General features: G+C 53.5%; 4 protein-coding genes across 4 annotated transcripts; 2 read left to right on the top strand and 2 right to left on the bottom strand.

Annotated features, from left to right (window-relative positions):
- Positions 1-1037: 1037 nt before the first annotated feature.
- SPBR_05717 (uncharacterized protein) lies at positions 1038-3055 on the top strand (the record flags this gene model as incomplete). The annotated part of the gene is made up of 2 exons (XM_040763980.1): positions 1038-1491; positions 1629-3055. 2 exons carry the CDS (start codon positions 1038-1040, stop codon positions 3053-3055), a joined length of 1881 nt encoding a protein of 626 aa, XP_040622423.1.
- A 159-nt stretch (positions 3056-3214) lies between these two features.
- On the bottom strand, positions 3215-4649 carry SPBR_05914 (uncharacterized protein; the record flags this gene model as incomplete). The annotated part of the gene is made up of 3 exons (XM_040764177.1): positions 3215-3701; positions 3770-3879; positions 3963-4649. The coding sequence occupies 3 exons, from the start codon at positions 4647-4649 to the stop codon at positions 3215-3217; spliced, it is 1284 nt and encodes a 427-aa protein (XP_040622424.1).
- Positions 4650-13804: 9155 nt separating this feature from the next.
- SPBR_06016 (uncharacterized protein) lies at positions 13805-14954 on the top strand (the record flags this gene model as incomplete). Its single annotated transcript, XM_040764278.1, has 3 exons — positions 13805-14055; positions 14269-14328; positions 14414-14954. 3 exons carry the CDS (start codon positions 13805-13807, stop codon positions 14952-14954), a joined length of 852 nt encoding a protein of 283 aa, XP_040622425.1.
- Positions 14955-16339: 1385 nt separating this feature from the next.
- SPBR_05659 (restculine oxidase precursor) lies at positions 16340-18715 on the bottom strand (the record flags this gene model as incomplete). Its single annotated transcript, XM_040763922.1, has 3 exons — positions 16340-18252; positions 18332-18376; positions 18619-18715. 3 exons carry the CDS (start codon positions 18713-18715, stop codon positions 16340-16342), a joined length of 2055 nt encoding a protein of 684 aa, XP_040622426.1.
- Positions 18716-20526: the final 1811 nt, after the last annotated feature.

The following is a 20526-nucleotide window of genomic DNA, read 5'->3' on the forward strand; positions in this document are numbered from 1 at the left end:
TATTTTTTGTTTTCTGTTCCTTCTTTTAAACTCTTTTCGTTTTGGGCGAGCTTGATCTCTATATTTCGATCCTATTGTCTTCTCATTCTATTTTTTCTTGTACAATGTAAAAAGGATCTCCTATTTTTGCAATGTCTGTATTCTGGACACGGGAATGGAGGACAGGGGGCTATGTGGAATTTCAATAGTGCAATGATGGATCAGACAAAATATGTGCTCGAACTATGACACAAAATATCAACACAGTATCGACATGCTTTTGCGCTCTTAGCGGAGCAGTGCGAGAAGCGCAACCGGTGGTCGTTTACGTTGATGTCAGTGCCGTTGAGGTAACGTTTTGGCCATATTCTGAGCCCCGACAACATGTCATGCCATTTTCTTCCTCGCACTTCTGATCGTCCCTAAAGTTGGGCGCAAGACAGAAACACAGTTGGCAACTTTGATTCTTGCCAACACTTGACTTTCACCTCCGTTAGAGACCCGTCTTCTATGTCCCTCAAAAGAGACTGCATGTGGTCTCGAGCACTGAATCAGCTATTGCACTTTAGAGATAAAAAGTGGATCTTCAGTGTAAGTGGACGAGTCGTCGTCGACGTCTTTGTTCTTGTGCTTCAACTGACTGGCGTGTTGTGTGCAATGAGAGCCGTTTTCCACGCTAATTCATGTTCCTATGACATCTCTTCCCCGCACGAGACAACATCTCCAAGTTGACAACGGACGAGGCGAGAGGAGAAAGGAGAACGATTCCCGATATAGTGTTGGTCTGGGGAGAACCGAGACGAGTCAAGCAGACAACTGTGGAGTCAATGTGCTACCTCAGCCCTCCAGGAAATACATCACTGAATAAGTGACAGCCGCGGATCGTGGGGTGCCATATTTATATTAGGAGCACATATTCGCTCTTCATATATTGTTATATATGCTGTGCTGATCATGTCGATGGTGAGCCTAATTGTTGAGTCGTGCTGAATTCGGCCTCAGAAAGCTGGTAGCCTAGACCATAATCCGACAGTTTCCTCGACTCCGCCGTCCTCATCATGGCCACTAACGGAACAAACGGAACTCATGCCGGCAACGGACCCCGCCGCCCCATCCGCATCGCCGGCTGCTCGGCCGGTGTCTACGACCGCAAGCGTGCATTGCACGACCTCGCCAAGAACGACGACCTCGACGTGATCACGGGTGACTGGATGTCCGAGTGCAACATGACCTGGCGCGGCGCCGACAAGCAGGAGCGCCTGGCTGGTGGCGACACAGCCAAGGTGTCGTCTACCACTGGCTTCGAGCCGTCGTTTGTACAGAAGCTTGACCCTGCGATCCCTTGGCTGGCAAGGCGCGGCATCAAGGTGGCCGTCAACGCAGGCGCCAGCGACGTGGCTGGTCTTGCCGACGCTGTGCGCAGCCTGTGCACCAAGCACGGTGTTGCGCTCAAGGTCGGTTATGTCGACGGTGACGATGTCACTGAGGCATTTATGAAGCTGTATAACAAGGGTGCGCTCTTCTTTATTTTCTTCGTCTTTTTGGTCCTCGCTTCGCTCGAATTTTCATTCTCGTATTGCTGCTAACTCGTATCCTTGCTTCGGTCGGATGTTCGGATGCAGGCGAACCCTTCTTAAGCCTCCCCCAAGATAAGGCCATCCAAGACTGGGGCTTTCAACCTCTCGCGGCCCAGTGCTACCTCGGCGGATCGGGCGTCGCCGCCTGCCTTGCCGCTGGCGCTGATATTGTCGTCTGCGGCCGTGTCTCCGACGCCAGCCTTGCCGTCGGTGCCGCCATGTGGTGGCACGGCTGGACGCGCGAAGCGCATGTCGACGAGCTCGCAAGTGCCCTCATGGTCGGTCACCTTATCGAATGCGGCACATACGCCACTGGTGGCTATTATTCCGGGTTCAAGGCGTTCGGCAAGAAACGCACAGATTTCGGGTACCCCATTGCCGCCATTGACCACAAGGGCGAGGCCGTCATCAGCATGGAGCGCGGCCGCCACGGCACGGTCAATACCGGCACCATCACGAGCCAGCTGTTGTACGAAATCCAGGGCCCGCTGTACTACAACTCGGACGTTACCGCGCAGATCGATGGCATCACCTTCACGCAGGTAGGCGACAACCAGGTCCACATTGGCGGTGTTAAGGGCCTGCCGCCACCGCCAACCACGAAAGTTGGCGTCACCGCGCACGGCGGCTACCAGGCCGAGTTTCACTTCTACATCACGGGGCTGGACGTGGCCGAAAAGGCCGCCATGATGGAAGAGCAGATCCGTGAGCTGATTGGCAATGATATCGACAAGTTTTCGGCGCTGAAATTTCAGCTCGCGGGAGGCGTGCCGTCTGACCCGGAGTCGCAGGAGGCGGCCACTGTTGATTTCCGCGTTGTCGCCCAATCGCCGCATGCCGACCTCTTGTCCGGCGACATGGTCGGCGCCGACCGCGGCACGTTTGCCAGCTACTGCATCGAGAACTTGTCGCAAGGATACCCAGGTAGCACCATGGCGATCGACATGCGCGCATCGGTCGGCCGGCCGTACTTTGAGTACCGGGCGTGCCTCATGTCGCAGGAGTTCGTGACGGAAACGGCGCACTTACCTGACGGTACGGCCGTCGTTATTCCACCGCCAGACCCGGCCACAATACGGGAGTATGCGCGCGAACAGCCCAGCGGCGACACGGCCAACCCCGTCACCGACCTCGTCGCAGCTTTTGGCCCAATGACACGTGCGCCTCTCGGTTACGTTGTGCTGGGTCGCTCGGGTGACAAGTCGTCGAATGCCAATGTCGGCTTCTTTGTGCGCAACGATGACGAATGGGACTGGCTGCGGACGCTGCTGACTGTGGGCAAGCTGTGTGAGTTGCTCGGCAAGGACGACACCGGCAAGCAGATCGACCGCTTTGAGCTGCCGAAACTGCGTGCCGTCCACTTCTTGTTGAAAGACCATCTGGACAGAGGCTTCAACTCCACCACAGACTTCGACAGTCTTGGTAAGAACCTCTGCGAGTATCTGCGTTCCAAGCACGTCGACATCCCCAACAAGTTCCTGGAGCGTGGGCGTATTTGAGACGATGGGTGTCTGTAGACTCCGTAGGATCAAAAAACGTTTAACAAATTCGAAATAGTTCGTTTCTCTGGTTGAATATCAAACCCAAAATACGAATCGCAAATTGTATTTTATCATGTTGCCACATCGTAGAACTGGCCTGCTCTTGGAGTCTCAACCTCATACTGGTAGATAGTCCAAGCCGGATTCCATGGGCATGGCCATGGGCATGGAAAGTGGTTGTACTGGCGGTGCAGGTGAGGACGGCGATGTGGTCGTCGACACTGTCGTTGACGGTGATACTGGTTGTGAGGCTAGCTGTTCGCCTATAAGCGTCTGCGTCTGTCCATCCTCATTCAGATGCAGCGACTCATCGATCAGCCTGGCCATCTCTGGAAACCGCGCCCGAAACACGTCGCCCACTTCCCAGTTCGCTAGTTTGGCAATGTGGTGTGCAAACACAGGGTTGACTAGGTAGTCGTTGACGTCGCCATCGCCATCACCGTCTCTGATGAAATTGTTGTTGCTGCCCGGCGCACTTGGCGCCACAATCACCACCATCGACGGATCGTATGGCCAGCGGATCTGTACGCTGGTGCCATAGCTGGCTGCAAATTGATCAAGAGTGATCTCAGGATGGACGACGAGGTAGTCGCGTGCAGCAGGCCTGAAGATCAGTGTCAAACAATTAGCACAGGACGTGCCGCATCATAACGAGAGGGAAGGGGAGGTTACCAAGGAATGCGGTCGATCCACGGTGGATGCTCGATGGTGCGCTGGGCACGGGTAGGTCGAAGCCAGACGGGGACGCTGTTCCAGCTGGGTTCGTCGAGGAGAACGAACCACTGAAGCGAGTGTGAGTAGTGAGAAAGCGACGAAAAAGGTACCAGAATAGCAGAGCCAAAAAGAAGGAGACAACAAAACACACCGTTAAGAGATGCGTCATCAGAAAGTGGACGGCAATTTGCTTGGGTAGCGTGTCAAGCTCGGAATATGTGCGCACGACGTCACTCGCGAGCCTTGAAACTTTGTCTGTGCCACGGCGACGGCTGTCGAGGAGAGGTGTGATGTCAGGGGCCGAGCTTGTTGACACGGAGGTGGCTGACGGAGGCGACAGGGCCACGGTCCGGCGCTGGACGTCGACAAACCCCTGGAAGAGCTGATCGGCGATGCTCGTCGGCGGACTGTTCAGAGGTGGCGTCTTCCACAAGGGGGAGGGCGAGGAGGTCGCTGCTGACGTTCCATCCGTCGGTTCAGACGCTTCGGCGGCCTTTTGGCGTAGCATGGCATTCTCTGCTGACACGGCATCCAGCCGGCCCCTGACGACACTCAGCTCCTGGCTCTGCCGCTCGACGACCCGCGTCAGCGTCGACACCTGCTCCGACAGGTTGTGGATGGTGGACCGCGTCCGGTCACGCAGGGCCTGTTGGGCCCGCCGGTCGCGGGCACGCTTCTTGTCGAGTGGACGACTGCCTTCAGGCGGTGGAACCCGGCGACCTGTGCCTCTCTTGTTTTTAAGAGGTTCCGCCGGTGCTTGTGGTTGCGGCGGTGCTGTCTCCGCCACCGGTGACGGGCTCATCAACCCCGGGTTGCCGTCGGTCGCGGGCAACGTCATGATGTGACGTTGCGATGCTGAGTTGTTTACTTGCAATTTCTGAGAAGTGCGCCGTCAACAGACTGCGCTCTATGTCGTACTTGTTCTTTCCGTTTTCAATGCCATCCACAAACGGCAACATCGCCATGTCCCTACGACACACTACGCTCCTTCTTGATGCTGTCTCGCACCTGCCCTCTTCATCTCCACAGCGTCGTGTGGGGTAAGAACCACCAAGCTACTGCACTTTTTGGGAAGGCGCCGCTTGGTCTCGCCTGCCCCGGATTATCATTACCGGTCATTTTCACAAGTCGAGAGGGGAGGCCGGCTAGGAAGGCACCGCGATAGCCGCTTCTTTGTCTAGTACGAGTGCAGTCACGAGTCTCGTGATCTCGAGATCATTCGTTTGTAGTGCAGCGATAACTCCGCAAGCCCAACTGAAGAGGATCGAGGATCGACAATCGCTGCAATCATTCGAGATAAGGACCAAGACAATCACCAAAGGCTGCCCATCTGTTATCTGCTTTCGGCTTCATCCCCGGCTCGTCTCGATTGGCCATTCATACTTTGAAATTGGCAGCTGCGACTTCGTCGTCGTAAGTACGGAATGCCTCGTATATCCTTATGGGTTATCGATTTGAGGCAAGCGATGATCGGCGGCGGCCTTCGATGCCAAGGCCCGTTTACTTTCGGCATCCGATATGATATCGATGTCGGACGACCATCGTTTCGATTTGCGTTGAGCCACAGGCCCACAGGCCAAAGGTGACCGTTTTTACCATGGAGGATGACAATAATGTGAGGCTCACAGTTCTCGTGTAAGACGGATGGAAGGTAAGCTGCGCGGTGTGAGGTGCCGATGTCGGCGTCACCTCGGTTTAAGATGCGCATGTCCACTGTCGCAAGGCTGGCCCGTCAACGGCACAGAAGAGTCATGCACAGAGCAACATGGCCTGAGAATTGCCATGCAGGACGAGTCGAGGCCTTGTCCAAAATAGACATCGGGCACAAGAGGTGATAGTGAGTCAGGCTCCATGTTTCTCCAGACAGTACTCTTGTTATCAAGGCCAGGGAAGAAGGCGATATCGGGCGGAATGGCGCAAGGCAATTGGGTATTTGCAATAGAGAACCTCGACAAAGACAGAGACGAAAGCCGCAAAGGGATGACTCTTCAGCCTTATGGTTGACGAGTGAAGGAAGCGTTGTGGAGAATGCGGCAGACGAAGACGAAAGAGGTTGGCGGGAAAAGTCGGGAAATCCGAATTGGCAGCGAGGATTTGGTCCAGCCATTGATAAGGCCAGCAAAGAAACGGGACAACTCGAGAGGACACAGGAGACAAGGAGAGACAAGCAACGAAGAAGAATAGGAAGAGGGCGAGAAAGAAAACTAAAAATAAAAAGACCGTCGGCTTGACTGACTTTTGTGTCTTATTTCGTGACGTAAGAGAAGGGGACATTTCGAGATGCCATGAATGTCTGCCGTCTCTAGTCCCTGGCCTAGACGTGTCTGGTTTGTTGACCGGGGTTGAAGACACCAATCGGCCCTCTTGTTGCTTGCCACATGTATGGCCAGGGGAAGGGGAAAAAATTCATGTCTATTTCATTGCCTACCACGAGGAGCGCGACGTGAAGCCGTCATTGGCAAAACATAAGTCGGGCAAATGGCACCCTGCCTTGCTTGGTAGTTTGTACGTAAAGTGCATACGTCGGCGGACAAACATGTAAGGGAGATGCCACTCAGGTCGCAATTGGTCTCTACGAAGGAATGAGGGGCTTTCGACGTCGATCGAGAGCTCTCCCTTTCAGAATGTCGATTGCAGGCACCATGTGGTTGTCTTGTTTGTGCGTATGTCTCGGCTGCATGACAGTGCCGACATTCGTGCCAAGTATTTGCCTACTTGTTCCAGACCAAGCAACACAAGAGCGTCTTAGTTTTCAATCTAAAGGTGGTGTGGTTTTTATGTTCGTTGCCGGCGGTAGCGTGATCCAACCGTGTTCATGGCGTGTTGATGGAAAAGTGATCAGCAAACGTCGTAGCGTGTCAATTTGGTGTTTTTTTTTTTTTTTAATGAAAGATGATTTTGTTATTTTTGTCGATTGCATGAATGGCGGATCGACAACAAAGAGCAATATACAAAAGATATGTTACGACATTATATCGAGATGGACTGCCACAAGTGTCTGGACCAAATTCTCGGCAAAAGAAAGTAAACAAGCAAGGCACAGCTTTTCGGTTGTGGGGGTCACATATGCTCACTCTCATCCGTCGCCCTGTCACTCCCAAGAACTAGTCGAGGGTTGTGCGATAGGAGAATAAAATGGCATACCACGGCATGCAACATGCAAGTGTTTCACATGAGGCAAACTGTCTTGTCTGCTGTCGGAAGAGAACATGGCGGAAGATGTCGTTATCTCGATTGCCCGCGACGACATACAAAGATCCGCACAGGCGACAGGTCGTGCAGTGGATGCTCCAGGCGGGACCGACCATTTGCATACAATGGCGGAAGAGGGACTGAATCCGACGTACGACATTTTATGGTACGAATGTACCGAGCGGACACGGGCTGCGATGCATATGCAAAACCATGGAAAAGGGCTGGTACGTACCAATACACAGTGTGGGTTACGTTGTAATCCAAACCGTCGATTACCGCGCGGCTTTGCGACTTGGACAGCAGGGACACAGATCAACAAAAATAGAGGAATTGAAACGGAAAAGAACGGACAGGGAGATTGTGGGATGGGGTTAGGCGACCCATGCCTCGATCCTTGGCGGACGATAACTCTTGACTACAGCAGCGTATCGCTGTGAGTAGCAGGACAACCGCAAAGGGCAAGCCGAAGATATTGTTTGTTGCCATTTTGAGAGGGGAGAAGAGATCGCCTATTGACAACAGCGATGGGCCAATGAAACACGAAAATCAGACAATGGTCATAAAAGTCGACAGCCGCAACTACAAGGGATGATGGCAGATTCGACATGAATTGTCCAATGTTGCATGGGTCAACTGACTCACAAAGGGAGAATTGTGGAATGGAAATCATGTACGGACTGCTCGGTGCAGAGTATGGCCTACTCCGTAACGTTTGGCATGAAAGGCAAAGGCCTTGGCGACGTCCCTGTGCCTCTTCTTGCGTGACTCTTTTGCTTCTATTGATAGCAGCCCCCTCTTTCTGGGATTGTCTCGAAACGGCAGGTCCGGGATATGTGCATATGCAATATAGAGGACGACGTCGACCTCGAGAAGGGACAAGATACAACGTCGTAATTCGTAGATTGATTGTCCTCCTCCTGTCGCCCGTCTTCTCGCCCACCTGCAGCTGGACCTTTTTGGCCATTTTCTAGGAGGGTTGCATCAATGCCAATCAATGTGCCTGTCCCCCCCCCCCCGCGAAGGACCCCTCTCTTTTCATTTGATTATAGATGAAGCTGTCCGATCACACTCGTTGGATACGCTCGACGGCCGCGATCACAGCGTTCGCTGCGATAAGGTCTTTTATGTGCATACGAGTAAGAAAAGGCACCCCCACGTCTTTCCTCGATAACCAATGCCCTGCCAGGAAGTCGAGCACTGAAGACACATCGAATGAAGCGGGGGAATCGATGCGATGCTGCAGGCAGACGCGGCACGGGAAGCACAGAGGGTGGGAAAACAGGATACAAGGCAGGGATGGCAGGGGATGGAAAGAGTGGGAAGAGGGCAGCCTTGGGCAACAGTTGCCCTGGATGTAATTTTACTTGGCTGTTTCGACTTGACGTGACGCCGTCCGGAGAGACGGAGGAGCCAGAGCTTCTCCTTCTTTTGTGCCGTCTGCTCTCAGGGCAGGCAAGCCCAATAATGGAAAACAAATAAGACACGGCGCGTTGCAAGTCGGTGGGGGCGAGTTGTCTGTTGGTGATCCCGGAAAACGAGCACAGAAAAGAATGGAATGAGGGAGAACGCCCGTTGTGCAGATAGTGCAACCTGAGCTACAGCTGTGCGGCGTGACAAGAGTGGTCCAAAACCAGGGGTGCATCTGTATGCTGGTGATTGTGGACGACTGTGTGAAAGACGTGTGAAATCTCTTTGGCCAATCCTTGCAGCTGGCCATTGGTTTTTTTTTCTTCTTTTTTTCTTTATTGGTCCTCGTTCATTCATTTGTGCAAATTCATCTGAAACCCATCGCGAAAATTCTTCCGAATGTTTACATGCAAAGCTGAAGTGAAAAGCGAAAATACACTCAGGCTCGCATGAGAAGAAAACTCTTCTTCGTTGGCGGCTTTTCGTTTCTGTGCTGTACCAATCCAAAGAGGTTTCTGCAGCGCGTGGACGCCAACGATGGAGACGGGAGACTTGGACTGGAGACAGGAGACTGGAGACTCATGGCCCATGCGGCCGCCCCATGCCGATGGACCGGCAGCCACCCGGAGTACGTCGTACCTGTATAGTAGGAGGCCTGCAAGGGATCGAGGTGAATGGCTTGTTGGATCGTGAATGAAAAAATTTCAAGCCCTCGTCTTTTCGAAATCCTCGACTGTCTTGGATTTTATTTTTGTAAACGTCGAGGTCACTCTTCCGTCTGCCGGCCTCGTGTGGATCTTTCCTAGCTGCAAATCCGCATGGCATTACTACTCTGTAAATATAGAGAAACGTGCTCGGCTATTTTTCGATTCGTCTTGTCATAAACCAACGGTGAGCACTCCATACAGGCCTGCACGTTGTCCAAAGCGACGGCGTGCGCTCAGGGCTGGCCAGCAGCAACTAAGAGAGCAAAACCTGCACGGTCGGGCTGGTTCGTCTTCCCAAAGCGGAGAAATTCAGCAAAAGTAGTGAGCAGACGAGGCGAGTGAAAGGATCTTCGAGGAAACGAGAGAATTCCTGGGGATATGTCGGCACGAAACAAAGGCAACTCAACGGAAACGAGGCAGCAACCAGTGCTCCGAGATCAGTAACAAACCGCTCGAAACACTGTAGTAGGCAGTTGGGCTTCCGGTAACCCAGTGTTGATATCGACAGACGTCTTGTTTCAGTGCTTTGTTGGTTGTCTGTGAGCATCGTGCTGTGGTCAGGAGCGGTCCATCGGTCCTTCCTGCTTTCGCCATGGCTGCCCCAAATGGGACAAGGGCGTGGCGCCTTCCTGCAACGGGGTTCGCGTCACCACAGTCACCGCCGCCCGTCCCACACGTTTCCACAGGGCTGGTTCATATTTCGTACGGAGTATATTTCGTACGAATGTACTCGTATGAATGTGTCGTTGCCGTTGTGTTTTCCTCGCCCCGTCGCCGTCGACTATGTGAAAATTCTTCGAAACGCCATCACTTCCTTCCTCCCTGGCTGACGCTTACACCATTTGTCTCCACCTGCTCTTGCCATGTCGTTGCAAGCCATCGTTCCTTCCTCCCCAGGCTCACTCACCAAACTCCGTACACCGTGCCAGCCGTCTTTTCCTACTGTGCACTCTGTGCCTCGACGGAAGAGCAATTGCGCAATCGACCATTGCCATAGTATGTCGACGTAATGAATCCGTTTTGCTTTGCCTTGGCTACTTTAGCGCCTAGCACGGTGTATCTTACGTGTGATCATGCTTCGATCGCCAGGCCGTCTGACTCTGTCGTCGTAAGTCTGTGTTCGCGTTTCTTCCATTGGCATTCTTTCTGCTCTGTAATAATCCGTACTCCCTACACCTTCTTTTTACACAGTGTCCACCGGGCAGGACGGGAAGTGACTCGTGGAAAAGGCGCGGCCGCCCGCCCTTGCCCTGGCCTTGGCCCTGTAACCGCGCCCTTGCGCCCTGAAACGGTCTGGGCGTGCGGTGCCCTGTCCACCGCTCTTAAGATGCCTAAAAGTACTCTCATCATCGTTTTCGCCCATCGTTACGTTCCCTTCTCCCTTTCCCTTCGATTCTTTCGTCCCTTTAACCTTCCCCTCTTCTCTCTTCTCCCAACGGCTTCCTCGCCCCCCAACGGAAGTCTGTGAACGGGACAAACAGTGTCTGCCTACGTATGATATGACTACAGTGAAGTCAAACACGTCAACGGCTTTTACCAGCCGGCAACAGTTACCTCCTTCCTTGCCCCCTTCCCTGAATGACTAACAAAACTCCCAAGTCGGGAACGTGGATGGCTTCTAGACCCCATTTGTTTGTACTCCGTATGTCGTACCAATTTGTATCTTAGTTGACAACCCAGTCCTCAGCCTGGGCCAGAACCGTCTCTTTATCCACAAGGCCAAGATCCCAGTCAACAACCTGCTCACAATGTCATCCACAGTGCTATCCACAGTCGTGACCACAGCTGTCGACCACCATGCGCTGCTACGCGCTGCCATTGGCGATTCCAGCTGTCGACTTTTGCTGGAGCACGACTTGTCTCCGCTTTCGGATCGGCGTAGCGTCTCTGGGCAGTGAGGTGTGTGGTGACCCTGGCGAGCCTGAGGTCACAGTCGACCTTTCAGGCCACTCACAGCAACGTATGGTCTCCCCCAAAACACGCATTACTGCTGCTACACAAATCCACCAGGCCAGACATGTCCATACACAAAGTGACTTTTCACCCATATACAAACCACACAAAAGAGGCAGGTACCAGCCTTTGTCGCGGTCCATCAGAAGATGGTATCTTGATCTTACGTATCTTACCGCTCGATACCGCAGGCTGTCCCTCCAAGGCAAGGACGGTCCATAGATTTGATGTCTCAGCGGGGCGACCGCGCCGTCGCTTGTCGACCGTCGACCAAAAGGCCTACCGCCTCAAAGGCCTGTGGCCCTGTGCCTTTCGAGTTACGTTTGGCGCCATGCGTTTTACGTACGAATGTACGTCTTGCGACCGTAGGCTTATTTATTTTTAATTGTTTTGGAGGTCCTCGGCGCGATCACGCAAGAACCAGTCGTCCAGACGTCGCCCGCGGCTCTCTGATCTCGCCTTTTTCGCCGCGTCGTGCTCCATTGTGTACCTCGTGGTGTTGCGCTGCTTGTTGCTGAACGAGTATATCACTTCCCAAGGTCCCTCGTTTCGTCTTCGACTTGTCTTTCTGTCTTTTTGGAATTTCTTTTGCTCCGTCCTGTGTCCTTCCACTTTGCCTTTCTCAATCGACTCTTCTTAACTCCACCAGCACTCAATCGCCAGTCTCAAAAGCAAGGCTCCTTCCCCTTCTCCATCCCGGCCAGCCGCTCTTTCCCTTGCTCACCTCCACCCGCTTGCTCGCTCACCTCGAATCCCGCACCAGCAGTCTACGTCATTGCCTGCGGTCTTTCCAAATCTCCGTGCCTCCTTTCAACACCGGTCCATTGCTCTTTCCCGCCGGTTGCGCCAGCTAGTCAACAAACAAGAGACAAAAAGCATCCATTCCCCCTGAGTCTGCTTTCATTCGGACATCACCACTTCTTCACTCTTATCAATTCCCTTTCCCACTGATTTTACGCGCCACGTTGTCCTGGTCGTGTACTGCCACGTTCGTCCACTCCCCTCGTCCACATCCTCAGTACGACAATCCAGGCACAAGGCCCGACCACCACACCATCTTCCGCCAGCTGAGATACAAAACTACTTTGTATCAACCACGGTATCCCTCACGTTCTCCAGTCTTCGGATCCCAATACCTTTATCGACAAGTGATCAGCCACCGTCTCGGAACGCCCACGCATACCAATCTCTCCCATTCGGGCCCCCCTCACATCCTGGACGCCTTTGCGCTTTTTGTCTATCACACCCTTTAACCAGCCCTTTGAACATTCCTTTTTTTTTCGTCTGCTTCTTCGCCTCTTACTTTTACCTCCTCTTCTCGTGGATCACCAGCACCCTGGCCAACTTTCTGCCAGGGGTTCCCTTTACTCCTCTTTTTGGTCGCCTTCCCCGCCCCCAATCTCGAGACATCGTCGTCGCTTTTGCACCGGACGCCAGCTCGTGCCATCCACGAATACCCACCTGACACCCCCCCCGTTTTCCGATATCCGCTTGATTACCCACCACTACCACTGTGCACTGTGCTCCTATTTCCTCGCATTATCCTCTGCGACGTTTCGGCTGGATTTTGGCTCCTACTTTGGCTTGTCCGCCATCCGCTATCTATCGCCAGAACGAGTTCGCTTGCTTCGACGAGGCCTTTGATCAACATCCTTTACACCACCACCACCACCATCCCTGGTGCGTATCAATCCCAACAGCCGAGATAGCCTGCGACCAAATTCCACAGGTAAAACGAATACAACACAAAACAACACGTCCACGGAAAGGGAACACGGATGACAAGGCGCACAAGCGAGCTTTTGCACAATTTACGACAATCTACGGAGTACATGACTATCTGAACCAGCCTGCCAAGGATTCCCCACGATTTTTATCACGACCAGGGTCTCATTTTCTTCCACGGCGCTAAAGCCCTTTCTTTATCTGTGGCATTCCTCTCTTGTCCCCTCTTATTCTGGTCCCATTTTCCTGTCCCTTCTGACCTGTCTGCGTCACTTTGGGCATTGGACTATTTGACTCTCGTCGTTCGCCATCTCTTGTCGTTTTGTCTCTTTCGGCCCGTCCTGGTTTTAAACGTCAGAAAAGACCCTTCACCTTCCTTGTCAACATAAAGACCAACCAACCAATCAACTCTACCACGCAACGGGAATACCGCAGCACACAGCATCCCACGCACAAATCAACCCCCCCCGCAAAACAGCTGAAGGGATTAAACCCCCATCTTACACCCCATTCGCATCCCGAACAGGCAAGCGAGTAAATGCAGAAATTTTTCTTGCTGCAGCCCAGCTTGACATTTCGCCACCTGCGATAGCACGAACAAACCAATTTGACTTTTTTTTATTCCTCGTCATTTTGTGTTTTATTCACTTTTTTTACTTCGCCCTCAGATATTACTCACCCGTTACCCACCGTCTCCGTTTCTCACTATATAACGTCGCTGTTTATTTTCTTTCTTCTTACTCTCTTACTCTCGCCAAACATATTCCCATCGCTTATCATATAAGAGAGACAGCGTTTCTCTCATCACGACTATTTCAACCCGCCAATCTAAAATATACGACAACTGACAACACCTGACCACATTCACTGCGGTACGACATTTTACTTCCAACGCCTTTTGATTTATCGTCAAACGCACGGTCAAGCACAAAAGACAAAAGTTGTGACTGCGCGCCAACCGCCAGCAAAATCCATTTTCTCTCGACAGCCTTACACAACTCACAAAATGCACCACTCCCGGCGGAAATCTGGACACGGTTCTATGACCGATGTCCGAAAGGCGGCGTCCACTTCCGACTCCAAGCACAAAACGTCCTCCAAGCATGGCAACAGCAGTAGTAGCAGTCGCCGGACAGGCAGCTCCTCGCAACCCAGCTCAAAGTCCAGCAAGTCGGGATCTTCGAGCCGGGACGCAGAGAAGCTACGTGACGACGACTACTGGTACGACGACGAGAGGGAAAGCTTCCCGCAGTTCTGGTTAGTGACAACACAACTCTACACACGACCGTGCCCCCTCGCTTCTTGCCCCTCTTTCCTTGGCTCTCATAGCCGGTATGCCCCTTTTGGTCAACTTGCACCGGGCACCTGACGCGCAATTTGCCTCAGAAGGCGTGCGACGTGGCTGCACTCTATCAATGTCCTTCGTCTTGTCTAAATGGAATACCCCGCTGACTGAGTTTCTCAATATAGCATGACCTGCGAGAAGCAATTTGTCGCAAAGGATGACCGTTTCCTCTACTGTTCAGAAGCGTATGTCTCAACTTGCCGTACAACATGCATTTACACAGGCCATGAACCGAATGCGAAGACGCAGCTAACACAACACCATTTGCAGTTGCCGGGACTACGACCAAGAGCACGGCGCCAGCGTGAGCGCAAAAAGCTTCAAGGACACCTATGCCAGCAGCAGGATGTACTACACGGAGGCCCAGGAGCCGCGCGACATTATCCCCCGCGCGTCACCCTCCCGGCCCAGCTCCACCTACTTCTCGCTCCCGCCCACGCCCGCGAACATGTCCTCCACTGTTCCTGCCACCACGTCCTCCGCCATGGCTGCGCTGCGTTCCTTGTCTCTGCGCGACGCCAGCCCCCCATCGCCAACACTAGCGGCCTCTTCCTCTGGCATCTGGCCCTTCTCCACGCGCAGCAGCGCCACCAGCCCAAGCACATCCTATACGCAGCCCTCGGCGGTGTATGCATCGACGTATGACCAAGGTCAGGGATACTACCGCAGCTCCGGTGCACCCAACTACTACACCTACGGGGCAGGCGCATCTGGGTACCTGACAACAGAGCGGCCATTGCCTCCTCGGCGGCCCAGCAGCTACGCTCGCCCGAAAAGCATTGAGCTCGTGACGCCTCTACTTGGACAATGACTTATTACAGTGAGAAGTGGCGCATGCAGAGCATGCCCACTACTGATCCGATCTTACGGTTCAGCTCAGTGCTTGCCGGGAAAGCAAGAGTCGAGTATTGAAGGTGTGTGGGAGAGTCGGGTGACGCCAACCGGTGTCCAATCCGCCCTCGCACAACGCAGTCACCGGTGACAATAGTGGTGGGGAGAGGTTACCAATCTCCTCGCTCAGCCCCGCCTTGGCACATCATTCTTACCTCATCGACTTCCTTTCGGCGTTGCGCACTTCTCTTTTCGGCATACACCAGGCGGCACGACCGATTCATACAGTCCGGAATCGCAATCGAACATAATCAAAATTGGGGTGGCATAGGAAGTGATTTTTTTCTTCTGGAACTTTTCTTCCCGCGCGTGGGAATCAACTGCATGGGCATACGGTGTTACGTATTTTCTTTCTGTTTTTGGTCTTTTTCATTTCTATCTTCATTTCAGCTGAGCGTATCTCACCCAGCTGGTGCGATATCTATTACCCACCTCATTATAGCTTTGTTGTCACATTTATTGTTTACGTCATCTTCCTGTCTTTGGTTATCATATGGAGCTAGGAGCGAGCCGGATTTGGGTGCATTTGACGAAAACATTTTTAATTTCATTTATTTGTCAATTAATTTTTGACCTACGGTATGACAGTTGAGCGAGCAAATGACTTATTAATGGAATGCGATTTATTCATATGAAATGGTATATGGTATATCACCTTGGATTTGACGGGAATGAGATCATAGGTGAGGGCAGGACTGTCTTTAGGCAGCACGCATAAAAAAAAATTTACTTTTAAACCGTACATGTTTAGATATCTTATACTTTCCTTTAATGCTTGCACGTCCCACCAGAGGAATACGGTTCACGGTGGGGCAGAATAGAATGAATGTTAAAATGATGATCGAGTTAAGGTACGCGACAACAGATATTGCATGTGTCTCATGAAGGCATTTTGAAAGGTCGAGGAAGAAGAACGCACACACTGCATCACCCGAATCGTATCCAAAGTAGAAACTAGAAACTAGATAAAGTAGCAAAGATTTTTTTTTTTTTTTGGATGAGATAATAAAAAGGAGAAAAAATGGCTGGGACAAAAAAAATTAGTTGAAAGGTTGTAAAATATGTACTGGCTCAGAGATAAACCAAGCCACTTCCCACCTTTTTGGGTCTCTCAACCCCTCCCGTCCGGGCTTGCAAACATCATGTGTTGTATGTACAATGTGATGGTTTATATAACGACCATTATCTCATACCTTCCCATCGAAAGTAAAACTAATCAAGAAAAAAAAAGCCAAGTCCATGCCCATGCTCACGCTCAGGCGATTGTTGTCTTGTATCTTATTCATTCTTTTCTTCGTCTTTTCCCTAAACGTGGCACAGCTGGCCGTTCTGGGTGGGGATACCCTCGACCTGGCCGGTGATGTACCAGTCCTCGCTGCCGACGGCGGTGGGGCCGTAGAAGAGGCCCCAGGGGTCGATCTTCTGCTTGTAGGCGTAGAGGCGGGCGTAGTTGTCGGAGCCGTAGAAGGACTGCTGGAAGTTGGGCTCGAGAATGTCGGCCTCGCTCATGTAGGCACCGGCCCCGGGACAGGTGGCGCGCCAACGGGCCTGCCAGTCGTTGGTCAGCTTCAGGCAGGCGGCGGCGATGGTGGCGGTGTCGGCGTCGGCGGCCCAGGAAATGGCCTGGATGGCGTGCAGGACGGTCTTGCGCCAGGCGGGGTTGACGGCGTTGTCGGGGTAGCCGCCGGCCGGGTTGGCGGCAATGTTGAAGGCCAGGATGGTGGAGCCCTGCTCGACGACGTAGCGGATGGCCGCGACGGTCTCGTTGAACAGCGTGGCGTTGCCCGTGGCCGGCTCAAAGTTCTCGCGGGGAAACAGGCGCGAGGCGGTCTTGAGCGTGGAGGCGCCGACGGCCTCGAGCGGGAAGTGCAGGTTCCAGCCGTCGTAGAAGTTGTCGTAGTTGAAGTATTCGAGGGCGTTGACGGACACGCCCAAGGCAGCCCAGTCGGCGAAGAGAGGGGCCAGCAGCGCCTGAAGCTGGGCCTGGCTCAGCTTGGGGGCGAAGAAAGGCGCCATGGCGAAGAGGTAGGTGCCGGGGGCGACCTGGATGATGTCAAAGTACGAGTAGGTGCCGGCATCGGTGAAGACGGGCAGGTACTTGAAGTAGACCGTCATGGCGTCCCAGAAGACGTCCGCCGTGATGCTGCCGCCGCTGACAATGGTGAAGGTGGCGACGGAGACCTGCAGCTTGGGGTAGGCCTTGACGGTGACGGAGGTGACGACACCAAAGGTGCCGCCGCCGCCACCGCGCAGGGCCCAGAACAGGTCGGCGTTGGAGGTGGCGCTGGCCGTCACGAACTGGCCGCTGGGCAGGACGATCTCGAAGGCGAGGACCTGGTCCGCAGCCATGCCGTAGAGGGAGGACAGGGGCGAGTGGCCGCCGCCGAGGATGTAGCCGCCCATGACGCCGACGGTCTTGCCCTCGCCGCCGACGACGCTGACGCCGTACTTGTCGGCGGCCTGGTACATCTCAAAGGCCTGGACACCGGCGCCGAGCTTGAAGGCCGGGCCGGAGTAGCCGTTGAGTTTGAGCTTGGAGAAGAACTGGATCTGCTTCAGGTTGTGGGTCCAGATGGAGAGGGCGCCGGCACCAGCGGACTTGCCAATGAAGTCGTGGCCGGTGTTCTTGACGACGAGGCGCAGGTTGGCGTTGCGGGCGAAGTTGACGGCGAGCTGGATCTGGGCGACGTTGGAGGCGGAGACGGCGTACGAGGGGTAGCCGCCGAGGGTGCACTGGTCGGAGGGGGTGTCGGTGGGCACGCAGGTGAGGCCCTGGTAGAGCGGCCACATGACGGAGGTGGGGTCGTCGGCGTGCATGTAGGAGTCGTTGGACCAGTTGTTGGTCACAAAGGCGCACCGGGAGGCGCTCTGGTCGTTCCAGTTGGTGTAGCAGGGCGAGGCCAGGGGCACGGTCTTGATGAGGGCGCCGGGGCCGAGGAGGAGGCCGAAGACGTCCCAGACGATACTGATGGGGTAGAGAAGGTTGCCGGGTATGACCTTGCACTGGTTGCTCCGGCGGCAGTTGCTGCTGCGCTTGTCGACGGTGGAGGCATCGTCAAAGTCGAACAGGTCGATGCCGGTCAGGTTGAGGGACGTCAGGTTGGCGATGATGCTGTCGGTCAGCTGCGCGGTCTCGGACGTGAAGAGGTCGACCGTGGAGTTGGAGCTGGTGGGGGGGACGTCGGCCGCGGCAGGCGCGACGGTGTCCTCGTTGGCGGCTACGGCATGTTGTCAGCAGGAATAGGAAGGCGCGAGAGTGTGACGGAGGATGCGGAACGATGCGAGACGATGCGGGACCCGTGGGCAAAATGCGGATGTGGTGAGGCAAGTGCGATGCAGCGTCTGTACCTGCAGTAGCGGGTGGAGAGAGGAAGGCGCTATTGGTGGAAAATACAAACAACACAAAAGGACAAAGCGAAACGAAACAAAGCACAGATAAACAACGCCTCAAATAACAAGGCTGAAAGGATGAACAGCCTTTTCAGGCTGTGTGACGGAGCACGGGAAGTCGAGCCAAAAAAAAAAAATACTAAAAAAAAACAAAAGGAAAAAAGAGGGAAAAGAAGACAGCCGAATGAACTTACGGATGGTCGTGTTGTCCACAGTAAGGGACTGTGCGCTGGCAAAAGGTGCGAAGAGGGCGGCGGCCGCAAGAGCGGCTACGCGCAGACTGGGGGCCATCGGAGCGGTTGGTGATGGATGAAGAGAAAGGGAGAGAGACAAAAGGAGGAGAGAAGGAGAAGGGGGAAGGGAGAAGAAATACAAAAGGGAGTCGAGGCACGAAAAGACTGCCAAGAGCTCGAGCAGACCCTGTGCTTTCTGGTGGGAACAGCAAAAAGGGCAGCAGGTAGACAAAAGAGCGACTGGAGAAGTGGAGGACGAGGGAAAGGCGACGGGGGGATGGGGAGGGCCGACGAAGATCCTTTCTGCAAAAAGATTTCCTGGATTCTTGGCCCCGAGACCTGGGACGGGCCAGGTTTATATGTCAAATCCACGTGGCAATGAAGAGGGAGGGCACGGGGACGGTCTCTCGGAGTGGCACCAGAAAAGAAAACGAAGTAAAAAGGAAACGAAGAAAAGAAAAAAAGGGAAAAGGGAAAAGGGAAAAGAAAGAGAGAAAGGACGGGCGGTCGCGACGGGTCTGCCGCGTGCCGCGTTCCCACCTGCCTGGTTTCGATGGGGAAGACTAGAAAGAAAACGAACAAAAAGGAGCCAAAAGCAACAAGCGTGGACAGCATTAGCGAGGGACTATCGGAGTTGCGCGTGAAAAGGACGTGAAAATGGGCAAGGAAGAGCATGACAATGGCATTACGGAGCAGAAAAAGAGGAGCACAGAGAGGGTCAACAAGACGCCGATGACAAGGAGACGGCAGGGAGCCAAGGAGATGGCAAGGGCCTTCGACATAGCATCACATCATGGCATGGCCGGCATGGGTTTTCTGGACGGGGCGATGGCTCCGATTGCTACGTGGTGCGTGTGTTTTTGCATAATGTACATGTACAATGAATGGCAGCCATGGTAGTAATGGGGTGCCAATGGGGGTCAATGGGGTCAATGGGGTCAATTGAGGTCGAATGGGGCATTTCGTTATTTTGCAGGTGGCTGTTGGACGCAAAACAGATTGGGAATTTTGGGAATGGAGAGCAAGTGGAGGAGCAGGGAATGCATCTAAATCTAAGGCAACTGAGGACATCTACGAAGTAAGGTTATTGGACGCATGGCCTCGGAGACTAAGAAACACGTTGGATGGTCTTGGCTCAGCGCGGCGTCTTTGAAAGGAAGCATAGACAAAACGCAGGGACCAGACACGACAGGAGGAGACTGTAGACAAAATTGAGAATTTGGCAAAACAAGCGAGCGTGCAGGCAACTTCTGACTACGTTACCAAACATTGGTGCAAGCGAGCGAGGTGAGTGAAGTTCTGCGGGAGATGGCAAGGAATGTAGAGAGAGAAGAAAAAAAAAAAAAAAAAAAAAAAAAAAAAAACAAAATGGAGAAAACAGTCCCAAGGCATAACAGATGGAGCCAAACATGAACAGAAAAGTGGTAGCAAATGCGGGGCGGACAAAACTCGCTGAAGATTAGAAGTGATCTGTCGACAACATAGCCTCTTTTTGAGGAGAAAAGAGAGGGCAGCAGGACAGGGAGAAGAGCTCGATTTTAGTCTAGTTTGCAAGGAAAAGACGGATTCGACGGCATGGAAGGCATGGAAAGCATGGGTAGCTGGGCCAAAGGATTGCCAAAGGATAGACTGCATGGATTGGATTCTTTTCGGGCGATTACGACAGGGGAGACTGGCAGGGAAGACAGGGGTAGAGGCACGGCAGATGTATTTGAGCAGAGGTTGGGGTTCTGGACACAATGGGATACGGAGTCCTTCGTACTTTCGTCATGAGGGCTCCGTAAGAAGCAACATGAGAGAAGACCGGAAGCGAGGAGAATTAAAATGAGAGCTGATCAGCTAGCTGTGCCCTCATCTAAACGCAGACTC

Source organism: Sporothrix brasiliensis, assembly GCF_000820605.1.
Source record: "Sporothrix brasiliensis 5110 chromosome Unknown Cont15, whole genome shotgun sequence".
Taxonomy (NCBI): domain Eukaryota; kingdom Fungi; phylum Ascomycota; class Sordariomycetes; order Ophiostomatales; family Ophiostomataceae; genus Sporothrix; species Sporothrix brasiliensis.